This window comes from Coregonus lavaretus (assembly GCF_964263955.1).
Source record: "Coregonus lavaretus genome assembly, chromosome: 24".
Taxonomy (NCBI): Eukaryota; Metazoa; Chordata; class Actinopteri; order Salmoniformes; family Salmonidae; genus Coregonus; species Coregonus lavaretus.
Window position 1 is genome coordinate 2,520,814 of NC_140011.1, and position 10,564 is coordinate 2,531,377.

A 10,564-nucleotide genomic window follows, 5' to 3' on the forward strand; every position below is an offset into this window, starting at 1 on the left:
ACAATTATGTACTGAAGGATTGCCTCTTTAATAAAAACACAATCGCAAGTGGCACAAACTACTGCATGTTTTGAGTGCAGTGACTTCCAAACCATTGTATGTTTTGAGAATGAATTCATCGCAAACCTTTATTCACCCATGACGGAGAATATTCTTTCTCCACAGCAGTGCATCGTTTGAATCATCTAGGCTAGTTTCTGAATGAGTTCTAATCATTTAATATGTTAAGAATGCATTACCCTTTGACATGTTGAATGACTCAACCCTTTGGCCTGTTTTTGTTTGAAGATGTGTGTATGAGCTTGAAGCCTTGCCCCACCAGTGAGTAATAAAGACACGGGTCTGTGTGGAGTGCAGTAGACATTAACCATAGCGTTGCCTCTGAGTACGCCGTTTGACTACTAACCCACTTAGCCCAGCAAGAGTGTAGCTTTATCTTGCCCTCTCAAGCTGCTTGTGTTGAATTTCACACAGAACAACTCATTTGCATGGTTGTTCTTTTGTCGTAAACCCAACAAAGCCCTGTGGCTGTGGCGCGGTAGAAAAAAATTACGATGGATTCTCCAGAGTTAAGTGGCTCGTGGAAGCCATTTTTGTGTTTAGCATCCATTTTAACATTTCATTTTGCATCCAAGAATCAGCTCCCGGAAGCTCATCAGACCGGTCTCTGCTGTATTGAATAAAAAATATTTTCTTTTTCCAATCAGAACCGGTAATTACAAGTACAAGCGAGGAACAACCGGAGTCCTGACGAAGGCTGAGACCAAATTGGTTCTGGAGGTGGTGGAGGAGACCGTACAGACTATGGATACCTCTTGAAGCCTCACTGTAACATTCTGATCATTACTATTTTAACTGTTCTAATGTCCCTCCCCAACTTTGCCCTTACTTCCTGCAGTGGAAATGGCAGGTTTTTCCATGGTTTACAATAAAAAGTTTGAGTTCTTAAGAGTCTTAAATGTGTCCTAAATGTTTGAAGATGCCGTCTCAAATTGTATTTAATTGCGTAGCTGGCTGTTTGACAAATACTTGAATTATTATTATTATTATTATTATTTAAGCTTAAGTTAGTTAATAGAGTAAGAATAACAACTTAATGTCTGTTTTAGGAAATCTGTATAAAAAATTAAGGAAGTATGAGTTAAGAATATTTAGTAGTGTGCTGGTGAGTTAATTGATCCTGCTACATAAAACACTTCGGTGCAGACGATGTTGTTTGTGAGTGGGTCCGGTGGATATCTCTTGGGTGAGTATCTAAAGATCACAGGTCAACCAATGTCAGTGGTGTTCCAGGATTGTGACAGATGTCTGTTTGCCCGCTGTCTAGTCAATATAGGACAATACTCCATATTGCTTGTAAATGAAGTCGGCTTTCAAATTCCTTATTTTGACAGCTTACATTGAAGGTTGTGAAATACATCTCACTGTCTTATGACGCAAACACACTTTGGGTAAGAAAGGAATTGAAATTGGAATGTAAGTAAGAAGCCTCCACACATTTTCCACTTATCTACTACAAAATGCAAAAAGGGAAATACTTGAACGTGATTCCACAAAATCACAAAAATGTATGTCAAATCCCCAAAGGAAAGTGCAATTACAAAATGAAAGTTATAGCCTACACACAATACTTCTGAGTGAAAAATCATTACAATAAACAATACAGTAGTTGAAAGCTCTAGATATTTTACAAGTCTCTGGTGGAATTGCTAACATATTAGTACTGAGGTTTTTGCAGTCTTCTAAGCTAGTAAACTTTGACTCAATCACTTGCCCTCTCTTTATCTAGCATCTTTATGTTTTCCTGATGCATAGTGCTGTCAAGGCAAAAACAATACAATTCTACTTGGTGTTAAGATAATCTTCAAACATGCTTTGTACTGTGGTACTGCAATGTACCTGCTCAAATACGCTCCATACATATTTTTTCAAAATGTTTTGTATGGTGGAAGAATTACAAGATTATGTTTTATGCAATAGAATAGGGTTGTTAGAAACTCTCTATTCTGTGTCTGTGCGAACTGAGAGGAGCCTCTGAAGCTGGGCCTGGCAATTGATTAAGTGATGGCTAGGTGATAAAACCAACAGCCACATTTCATGATTAATGGTGTGTGAGAGGGAGATGTCTCTGGTCTAACTGAGCCTGCATTTCATAGACTGAATTGGTGTCTCTGTGTGAAAGGTACCAGGGCGAGATCTGTTATGAATAGTTGATAAGAACCTTATCTTGGGGGCCAAACCCTGGTTTCCATACAATGATAACAGTCTTCATAGCAGATACTGTCTGCTGTGAATTATTAATTTCTTTCATACGAATCCTAACCTTTTGACTCATTCCAGACATTGCTGTTTTTCATGTACAGTCGTGGTCAAACGTTTTGAGAATGACACAAGTATTGGTCTTCACAAAGTTCGCTGCTTCAGTGTTATGAGATATTTTTGTCAGATGTTACTATGGTATACTGAAGTATAATTACAAGCATTCCATAAGTGTCAAAGGCTTTTATTGACAATTACATTAAGTTTATGCAAAGAGTCAATATTTGCAGTGTTGACCCATCTTTTTCAAGACCTCTGCAATCCGCCCTGGCATGCTGTCAATTAACTTCTGGGCCACATCCTGACTGATGGCAGCCCATTCTTTTTTTTGTTTGTCCACCCGCTTCTTGAGGATCGACCACAAGTTCTCAATGGGATTAAGGTCTGGGGAGTTTCCTGGCCATGGACCCAAAATGTCGATGTTTTGTTCCCCGAGCCACTTAGTTATCACTTTTGCCTTATGGCAAGGTGCTCCAACATGCTGGAAAAGGCATTGGTCGTCACCAAACTGTTCTTGGATGGTTGGGAGAAGTTGCTCTCGAGGATACCATTCTTTATTCATGGCTGTATTCTTAGGCAAAATTGTAAGTGAGCCCACTCGCTTGGCTGAGAAGCATCCCCACACATGAATGGTCTCAGGATGCTTTACTGTTGGCATGACACAGGACTGATGGTAGCGCTCACCTTGTCTTCTCCGGACAAGGTGTTTTCTGGATGCCCCAAGCAATCGGAAAGGGGATTCATCAGAGAAAATGACTTTACCCCAGTCCTCAGCAGTCCAATCCCTGTACCTTTTGCAGAATATCAGTCTGTCCCTGATGTTTTTCCTGGAGAGAAGTGGCTTCTTTGCTGCCCTTCTTGACACCAGGCTATCCTCCAAAAGTCTTCGCCTCACTGTGTGTGCAGATGCACTCACACCTGCCTGCTGCCATTCCTGAGCAAGCTCTGCACTGGTGGTTCCCCGATCCCGCAGCTGAATCAACTTTAGGAGACGGTCCTGGCACTTGCTGGACTTTCTTGGGCGCCCTGACGCCTTCTTCACAACAATTGAACCTCTCTCCTTGAAGTTCTTGATGATCCGATAAATGCTTGATTTAGGTGCAATCTTACTAGCAGCAATATCCTTGCCTGTGAAGCCCTTTTTGTGCAAAGCAATGATGACGGCACGTGTTTCCTTGCAGGTAACCATGGTTAACAGAGGAAGAACAATGATTTTAAGCACCACCCTCCTTTTAAAGCTTCCAGTCTGTTATTCGAACTCAATCAGCATGACAGAGTGATCTCCAGCCTTGTCCTCGTCAACACTCTCACCTGTGTTAACGAGAGAATCACTGACATGATAGCAGCTGGTCCTTTTGTGTCAGAGCTGAAATGCAGTGGAATTGTTTTTTGGGGATTAAGTTCATTTTCATGGCAAAGAGGGACTTTGCAATTAATTGCAATTCATCTGATCACTCTTCATGACATTCTGGAGTATATGCAAATTGCCATCATCAAAACTGAGGCAGCAGACTTTGTGAAAATTAGTATGTGTCATTCTCAAAACTTTTGACCACGACTGTAGAGTGAGAGGGGGTATCGTGCTATAAAATATATTTGTATTGTCTGTATGTCAGAGCTCTCCGCCCAACACTCGAGTGTACAGAGTGTTGGGTCGACCAGCCTCACTTACTACCTTATTAATACGGTTTGAATAAAGTAAAATCCTAATTGGTGATTGACCTTGTCTCTCCGCCTAAGATCTGAGAGGAAGCGGGCACGGGTGGATGCCAGATTCCGAGCATAGTACTGAGAGAGGTGAGCTTGGACAATCTATCAATAAGTGATGATAAGAAAAAAGAAAAATAAGAAAAGTCCCTGTTGTCCTACTTAAGGGGGCTACAGCTGGGTTAAATAGCAGGACTGTGTTGAGTTGATAGGAGTGTTCTTAAGTGAGGTATCCTTGGACATAATTGTTAAATTAGCCAGTTGCGGGCAACCAAAAGTCCAGATCCATGGTACTGGGTTGATCACAGTAGGACTGGTGAGGATAATGTATTGGACGAAGAAGTAAAGTGCAGGTGACGCCTTGTGAGGGCATCTGGCTTGAAGTTCAATTACAACTTGTCATGTTTTGAGGAAATGTTTTGATAAATGAGGTAAACAGGTATGCCCTGGGTTACTGTTGTTATTGTGAGTGTTTGTGGTATTCTGTGAATGTGATATGAGAGTTATTGTGAGTGTAGAAGTGTTAATCTTAAATTTTGATAATAAGATATAGAAATTTGCATAATACGATTCTTGAAATTTGGATAATAAGTTTCGATATATAGCGTTATTTGGTGGTTCTGTCCACCACTGCCCGTCAAAGTAAATATTATTTGGTATGTTATTTTTGACAGTAGCGCCACGTCTATAATTTCTGGAAGTCTAGAGGACCGTTGAGGATACGTGTGGAGCATTATTCCCATGAGCCACTGGGCAGCATCCGGGAAACCAACGTTTTTGGGTTCTGATGAAGAGCACATGGAGTGGTGGATGTGAGTACCTTAGATTTCTAACGTTATACAGTGGGGAAAAAAAGTATTTAGTCAGCCACCAATTGTGCAAGTTCTCCCACTTAAAAAGATGAGAGGCCTGTAATTTTCATCATAGGTACACGTCAACTATGACAGACAAAATGAGAAGAAAAAAATCCAGAAAATCACATTGTAGGATTTTTAATGAATTTATTTGCAAATTATGGTGGTAAATAAGTATTTGGTCACCTACAAACAAGCAAGATTTCTGGCTCTCACAGACCTGTAACTTCTTCTTTAAGAGGCTCCTCTGTCCTCCACTCGTTACCTGTATTAATGGCACCTGTTTGAACTTGTTATCAGTATAAAAGACACCTGTCCACAACCTCAAACAGTCACACTCCAAACTCCACTATGGCCAAGACCAAAGAGCTGTCAAAGGACACCAGAAACAAAATTGTAGACCTGCACCAGGCTGGGAAGACTGAATCTGCAAAAGGTAAGCAGCTTGGTTTGAAGAAATCAACTGTGGGAGCAATTATTAGGAAATGGAAGACATACAAGACCACTGATAATCTCCCTCGATCTGGGGCTCCACGCAAGATCTCACCCCGTGGGGTCAAAATGATCACAAGAACGGTGAGCAAAAATCCCAGAACCACACGGGGGGACCTAGTGAATGACCTGCAGAGAGCTGGGACCAAAGTAACAAAGCCTACCATCAGTAACACACTACGCCGCCAGGGACTCAAATCCTGCAGTGCCAGACGTGTCCCCCTGCTTAAGCCAGTACATGTCCAGGCTCGTCTGAAGTTTGCTAGAGTGCATTTGGATGATTCAGAAGAGGATTGGGAGAATGTCATATGGTCAGATGAAACCAAAATATAACTTTTTGGTAAAAACTCAACTCGTCGTGTTTGGAGGACAAAGAATGCTGAGTTGCATCCAAAGAACACCATACCTACTGTGAAGCATGGGGGTGGAAACATCATGCTTTGGGGCTGTTTTTCTGCAAAGGGACCAGGACGACTGATCCATGTAAAGGAAAGAATGAATGGGGCCATGTATCGTGAGATTTTGAGTGAAAACCTCCTTCCATCAGCAAGGGCATTGAAGATGAAACGTGGCTGGGTCTTTCAGCATGACAATGATCCCAAACACACCGCCCGGGCAACGAAGGAGTGGCTTCGTAAGAAGCATTTCAAGGTCCTGGAGTGGCCTAGCCAGTCTCCAGATCTCAACCCCATAGAAAATCTTTGGATGGAGTTGAAAGTCCGTGTTTCCCAGCGACAGCCCCAAAACATCACTGCTCTAGAGGAGATCTGCATGGAGGAATGGGCCAAAATACCAGCAACAGTGTGTGAAAACCTTGTGAAGACTTACAGAAAACGTTTGACCTGTGTCAAGTCACTTGGCTCTGTCATATCCTCACATGGCCTCTCCTATCATTGCTACGCTGACGATACACAACTAATCTTCTCCTTTCCCCCTTCTGATAACCAGGTGGCGAATCGCATCTCTGCATGTCTGGCAGACATATCAGTATGGATGACGGATCACCACCTCAAGCTGAACCCTGGCAAGACGGAGCTGCTCTTCCTCCCCGGGAAGGACTGCCCGTTCCATGATCTCGCCATCACGGTTGACAACTCCGTTGTGTCCTCCTCCCAGAGTGCGAAGAGCCTTGGCGTGACCCTGGACAACACCCTGTCGTTCTCCGCTAACATCAAGGCGGTGACCCGCTCCTGCAGGTTCATGCTCTACAACATTCGGAGAGTACGACCCTGCCTTACACAGGAAGCGGCACAGGTCCTAATCCAGGCACTTGTCATCTCCCGTCTGGATTACTGCAACTCGCTGTTGGCTGGCCTCCCTGCCTGTGCCATTAAACCCCTACAACTCATCCAGAATGCCGCAGCCCGTCTGGTGTTCAACCTTCCCAAGTTCTCTCACGTCACCCCCCTCCTCCGCACACTCCACTGGCTTCCAGTTGAAGCTCGCATCCGTTACAAGACCATGGTGCTTGCCTATGGAGCAGTGAGGGGAACGGCACCTCTGTACCTTCGGGCTCTGATCAGTCCCTACACCCAAACGAGGGCATTGCGTTCATCCACCTCTGGCCTGCTGGCTCCCCTTCCTCTGCGGAAGCATAGTTCCCGCTCAGCCCAGTCAAAACTGTTCGCTGCTCTGGCACCCCAATGGTGGAACAAGCTCCCTCACGACGCCAGGACAGCGGAGTCACTCACCACCTTCCGGAGACATTTGAAACCCCACCTCTTTAAGGAATACCTGGGATAGGATAAAGTAATCCTTCTACCCCCCCCCCCCCCCCAAAAAAAAAAAAATTGTAAAGTGGTTATCCCACTGGCTATAGGGTGAATGCACCAATTTGTGAGTCGCTCTGGATAAGAGCGTCTGCTAAATGACGTAAATGTGCCCTTGAGCAAGGCACTTAACCCTAATTGCTCCTGTAAGTCGCTCTGGATAAGAGCGTCTGCTAAATGACTAAAATGTAATGTAATGTAATGTAAATGTCATTGCCAACAAAGGGTATATAACAAAGTATTGAGAAACTTTTGTTATTGACCAAATACTTATTGTCCACCATAATTTGCAAATCAATTGATTAAAAATCCTACAATGTGATTTTCTGGAAAAAAAATCTCATTTTTTCTGTCATAGTTGACGTGTACCTATGATGACAATTACAGGCCTCTCTCATCTTTTTAAGTGGGAGAACTTGCACAATTGGTGGCTGACTAAATACTTTTTTCCCCCACTGTATATAGATTCTGTGAATATATGAAAATATGACATTGTATGTGTGTATAATCTATTACTACAGATTTGATGAGTAACAACGGAACGTATAATATTCATATACCAACTTGCGCACCCGAACGTAGACGTACGACCAGGGTGGGGGAAAAAATATAAACATTTTGAGTTGGTCCCGTTTATGGATCATTTGATAAAGATAAGGTTCAAGTATTATATGACTGTCTACAAAGTCTGGGAAATAGTCTCAGAAACTGATTGGGGTATGTCCACTTTTGCAAAGTATGGGGAATTGACTTACTCTAACCGATGTAACTATAAAACGCTTATGGGATTTTCTCTGTCCGGGTACTACATTTAAAATAAAACTGTCCATAACGCCTGAAATTAGTTTTTTCCCCCGCAGTATGAGAGGAGTTGCTATATTTATCGAATAACCCTTTTCCCATACAGTTAGAGCGAATTAAGGTGGAATCTCGACTTAACGTAGTACAAACCAAATTAGGGTTTTCCATCAAACTAATTATCATTGCGGAGCTAATGTGATGTAGTAAAGGAATGTCATTATGTCGCAAGGGAAAAGATAATCAGTTTTTACTAAACTCGCCAGAGCTGTTTCCAAATCAATGAATGTGGATATAACTCGTTGACTGCTAATTTATTCCCTTTGAGTAAGTGTTAGTCTTTTCAAAGAAACACTTGGACGAACTTTAAGGCTATTTTCTGGTAATGGTGTCGTTATTATGTTCCAGATGTTAAGACAACAAACCATTGTAATTGGATTTGCTCATTTCAATAGGCATAGGGTTTATCTTACTGACTAAAATCTGGGTTTCTAATTATAATTCAACTATGGCCATGGGTTGCTTAGCTAGATACAGCAGCCAGTGTTTGTTTTAAGATGTAAATTGAACGATTTAGCTGCTTGCTTAGTTCAAATTTAAAGACTAATTTATTCAACATGAATAGCGGGACGATTTCGAGGTAATTATGTTTTTGTGTTGCCTAATGGTTTGCTGGAGGAACCTACTGAGAATGGGATCGTAATTTAAATCACTACATTGAATATTAATACTATGGATATATATTGAATGTATGCTTGTCGACAATAGTCAGTGTTTGTTTTATTACCTGTAGTCTACTCAGAAGGGACTATTACCTATATCTAATGCATTCTAATAATAGTGGACAGGCAATTGTGATAGAGCTGTGACCATGATCATAATTAATAACTAAACATGGGTATTAATTATTGCATGATAAAACAAGGCTACAACAGCAATGAATAGAAGTTGGGCGCAGAACGAGGGTCTGGCATTGTGAACTATTTTAGCTCCCATCGAAATGTATCTGTTTCCTTATGGATTGACTGATGTATTTTATTCGGCGCATTACATGTTAATTTTCAAATAATGGATATTTAATAAGTGTGATGCAGAGAGGGAAGACAAAGTTGTCATGTTTTTATTAACCTTCTGATAGAGGTAAACGCAGAACCTTGTTTGAGAATGGTTAATATTTTTTTCTACTGGACAGAATGGATGAGTTTCCATGTTTTAGTCTGCGGGTGTTAGCGACTGGGGCTCGCTGAACTACAGTGGGCTGTAAGGGACATAATGGGTTAAGTTTGGTGTAGTGGTATGACTAAGTTGAATGCGGAGATGTTCTTTGACAATTTCTAAATATTATTTCTCATTTCTATAGTTTGGGTAACACAAGTGATTTAAGCAAACAGTTTGTATTCTAAGCCGATAATCTGTTTCCATTACGTGGAACAGTATAAAGTAATTGAAGTAGATTGCAGTTAGTTTTGACTGTTACGCTGATGAGACAGCACCAACTTTTTGAAGTTTCTATATTTGTTAAACAACAGGTTTATATTTTTACTAAATCAATGCATCAGGTTACAATAATAAGTTTACCGGAAAGGGGTTCTGGGATTGTTTGTTTTAGAAGGTGTTTGTTCTGCTTAACGGAACGCTGTATCATCTGATGTTTTAACTTTACCCTATGGGAAATTAGATTGGAGTTAATATTGTGAGTAATTGTTAGTAGAGTTTTAAGAAGCAAGAAGCATTAGGATTACCAAACCGAAAATGACTTTTTAAAATGTTTGTTCATGAACATGAAAGGGTTGTGGTGTGTTGGATATGGAAAATCACGCTAAAAAAGAAGAGACCAGTCAGGTATGGGAGTGACTCGTGGCAAAATAAATATTGCTGTGTCGAAGGATAGTACATGCTAATTTAAGGGCACATAAACGGTGGGGTGGAGTAAAACAAACAATTAATGATTGGAGTGAAATTATAGCATCATGTTTGGTTTAAAAGTACAACTTTTGGGTTGCTGATTTAAGATGTAGCATAGTGAATATTAACAAAATGTACAGTTTCGTTAGTTTGTTTTTGCCCTATGGTTTGGAAATACCCACACACAACACACAAATATTTGTTAGTGTTTTTAATACAATGTCTGATTTAGTGTGTGGTTTATTTCATTTGGGTTTAGTGAGTTTTTAATGGGTTAGAGTCCCCTGTAGCTCAGTTGGTAGAGCATGGCGCTTGCAACGCCAGGGTTGTGGGTTTGTTTCCCGCGGGGGGGGGGCAGTATGAAAATGTATGCACTCACTAACTGTAAGTCGCTCTGGATAAGAGCGTCTGCTAAATGACTAAAATGTCAATGTTAGACAGACTGCACCTTTAAAGGGGCACACTAATGGAATTTTCGGAAGTTTCATTTTCTGAGTTTTAATTAAACACGTGATTTATTTTGATAAGAACTGTACTGAAGACTTACTGTAAACCTAGGATACGAAATGTTTGACTGTTTCTAAATAATTAGTCTACTATAGAATGAAACACTTATTTGAAGGGTTTGAATGACCTCTGACCTCTGTCCTGACTTTCTAGTGTGGTTTGATCGCCCTCACTGGAAAGCCAAGAGACATTGGGTAATGATTTAAGGGTCAT

General features: G+C 41.2%; 1 protein-coding gene across 1 annotated transcript in view; it reads left to right on the forward strand.

The window, feature by feature from the left end:
* Positions 1-949, forward strand: part of LOC311099533 (proteasome subunit beta type-7-like) — a 33,643-nt gene extending 32,694 nt beyond the window's left edge. Inside the window, exon 8 of the mRNA XM_084140234.1 lies at positions 708-949. Within this exon, the coding sequence (XP_083996360.1) occupies positions 708-819 (112 nt within the window). The 3' untranslated portion in view covers positions 820-949. The remainder of the gene's footprint in view (positions 1-707) is intronic.
* Positions 950-10,564: the final 9,615 nt, after the last annotated feature.